The sequence below is a fragment of the Bison bison genome, unplaced genomic scaffold (genome assembly GCF_000754665.1).
Source record: "Bison bison bison isolate TAMUID 2011002044 unplaced genomic scaffold, Bison_UMD1.0 scf7180017847416, whole genome shotgun sequence".
In the NCBI taxonomy this organism is placed as follows: domain Eukaryota; kingdom Metazoa; phylum Chordata; class Mammalia; order Artiodactyla; family Bovidae; genus Bison; species Bison bison.
This window is the reverse complement of record NW_011477989.1, coordinates 22,550-24,665: the sequence shown is the minus strand read 5'-3', so window position 1 is coordinate 24,665 and position 2,116 is coordinate 22,550. Positions and strand designations below refer to the sequence as shown.

The following is a 2,116-nucleotide window of genomic DNA, read 5'->3' as shown; positions in this document are numbered from 1 at the left end:
GGGGAGGAGCGGACGGAGCACAGTCAAGAGCCAGGCACCCCTGGCAGCGTGAACGTTTTGCGGGCTGGGTGGGGTGCAGGAGGCTCGAGGCCCAGGCCTGTCGGCTTCACCCTGTCCTCTTCCCCCATGGCCACGGCTGCCTCTGGCCATAAGCCTAGAGCAGGGCCCTGGGGAGGCGTCCCCAGCCTGTCCTCTCAATCCTGGGCCCCGAGCCGCTGGACTGGACTCACTGCAGGGGCGGGGGCCTGCCCGCTTTTATCCGAGGCCGTGGGGGTGGGGAGAAACGCCCCTCGGGGCTACACCATCAGCCTCGCAGCTGGGCACATGGTGGGGGTGACCCAAGGCCACAATCTGAAGTCCGAGAAGAGGAGCCTACTGGGGAAGGGCAGGGGCGCAGGGCTACAGAAGAGGGTTGGCAGGGGCCGTGGGCTCTCAATAGGTGGGTAGGGCTGGGCCACTTGTGCCTTAGGGAGGAACCCGGGGGTCCCAAGGAGTCCTTGAGAAACGGAGCACCACAACACCTCGCGGGGATGGCCGCAGGCACGAGAGTAGGAGAGCGGCGGCGGGGTGGCGGGCGGGAGGGTGGCTCACCTGCAGGTTGGTAAGCTGCTGCTGCTGGTGGGCGATGGTCTGTTTCACCAGCACGCTCTTGATGCTCTGCTCCATGGCGTACTTCTTGGCCTGTGAGAGAAGGCAGTGAGGAGCACTGGGGGGCCCGCCTGTGGGGAGATGGGCCTTCCTCCGCCCCCGAAGGCGTCCCCTGCCGCGGAGCCCCAGGAGGGACGCGCTCACCTTCTGGAGGGCCTCCTGCTGCTCGGGCGTCAAGGGAGGCAGTCCCAGCTTCGCGGCTGTGCCCTGCCCGTTCTCCATCTTGATGGAGTCTGTCCCCTGCAGACGGGAGCAGGGAGATGGCTGAGAGCAAGTCCCCGACGGCCCTCCCATGGCCCCAGGCCCACCCCGCCCTCTGCCCGACCACTGCGCGTGGCCTGCAGCTCAGCCCATCCCCAGGGACAGACTGTCTCCCGCCTGGGGCGGACATGGGTCCAACAGCCCAGTGGCTGTCCCAGACCTGTCTCCTCCAGGAGACACTGGTAAGACACACACCAAAACAGACAGGCACGTTGGGGCCCTTGGCCCACCCAGAGCAGCTGCAGGACCCAGGCCCCTCTGGAGTCACCAAGACAAGCAATGAGCAGTCAGAGGAGCCCAGCCCTCATGGCAAGCCCGACCCCAGAACCTCAGGCTCAAGTTGCATAGGAGAGCTGGCTGGCACTGGCCTCCCAGACAAGGGGAGGGCCAGGACTCTGAATGTTCTGGGATGCCCCGCTCTTGGGCTGCCTGGCACCCAGGCCCCCAACATCATCTCACAGCCACAGACTCGGCTTCCCTGCTCAGGACCAGTTCTAGGGACCACTCAAAAGAGCAAGTCTGGGAGGCGCCACCCTCCCAGCACAGCTGCAGGCAGTGCCCCACCCCCAGCCCTGCACGCCATCTGGAGACCTGGACTTGCTCTCCAGCCCGCCTCACCAAACTTCTCCCTGGGCCATGCTTAGCGCCCTGGCAAGAGAAGCCAGAAACAGGCCCACCGTAAGGGAACAGAAACGGACACCCGCCAACACGCTGGGCGAGTACAGGAACGAGGAGATGCTCTGACGTGGCAGGCCCAGCCTGCTGCGGGCCAGGGCGGGTGCTACGAGGAGTACGGGTATGCCCTCTGCTGAAAGGCATTTCTAAGCTGCTGGCAGGGGAAGGACACAGCCGCGGGAGTGGCAGGAGCGTGTGTGCGGGGGCTCGGAGCACACCTGCCCAGTCACCAGGCTCTGGGTGGCTAGAAACCGTCCGGACTGGGATTCTCCAACCCCAGCATGAAGCCTCGGGAGGACAGCAGGGACGAGAGGCAGGCCCCCAGCACAGGAGTGACGGGCAACCACAGAGAGAGGCACAAAGGCGGCAGGAAGGGGCTGGCAACCCAGACCCCAAGAAGCACCCTCCTGACCAGCTGCAGTGCTAGGTTTCTAGCACAGGGTCAAAGGGCGGGAAGCCCTGGCAGCCCCTCCTCTGGCAGTGCAGTGTGGCTCCTGCATGGCGGTCCTCTTGGCCTGCCCGCAGGCCCAGA

General features: G+C 65.8%; 1 protein-coding gene across 4 annotated transcripts in view; it reads right to left on the bottom strand.

The window, feature by feature from the left end:
- Positions 1-2,116, bottom strand: part of PUF60 (poly-U binding splicing factor 60KDa) — a 13,222-nt gene that overhangs the window by 4,297 nt on the left and 6,809 nt on the right. For 3 of the 4 annotated variants that reach the window (XM_010843168.1, XM_010843155.1, XM_010843147.1), the window contains 2 exons: positions 793-888; positions 592-681 (listed from right to left, as the gene is read on the bottom strand). The exons of the other annotated variant lie outside the window; for it this stretch is intronic. In XM_010843168.1, the coding sequence (XP_010841470.1) occupies positions 592-681; positions 793-888 (186 nt within the window). The remainder of the gene's footprint in view (positions 1-591; positions 682-792; positions 889-2,116) is intronic. 4 annotated transcript variants of the gene reach the window in all.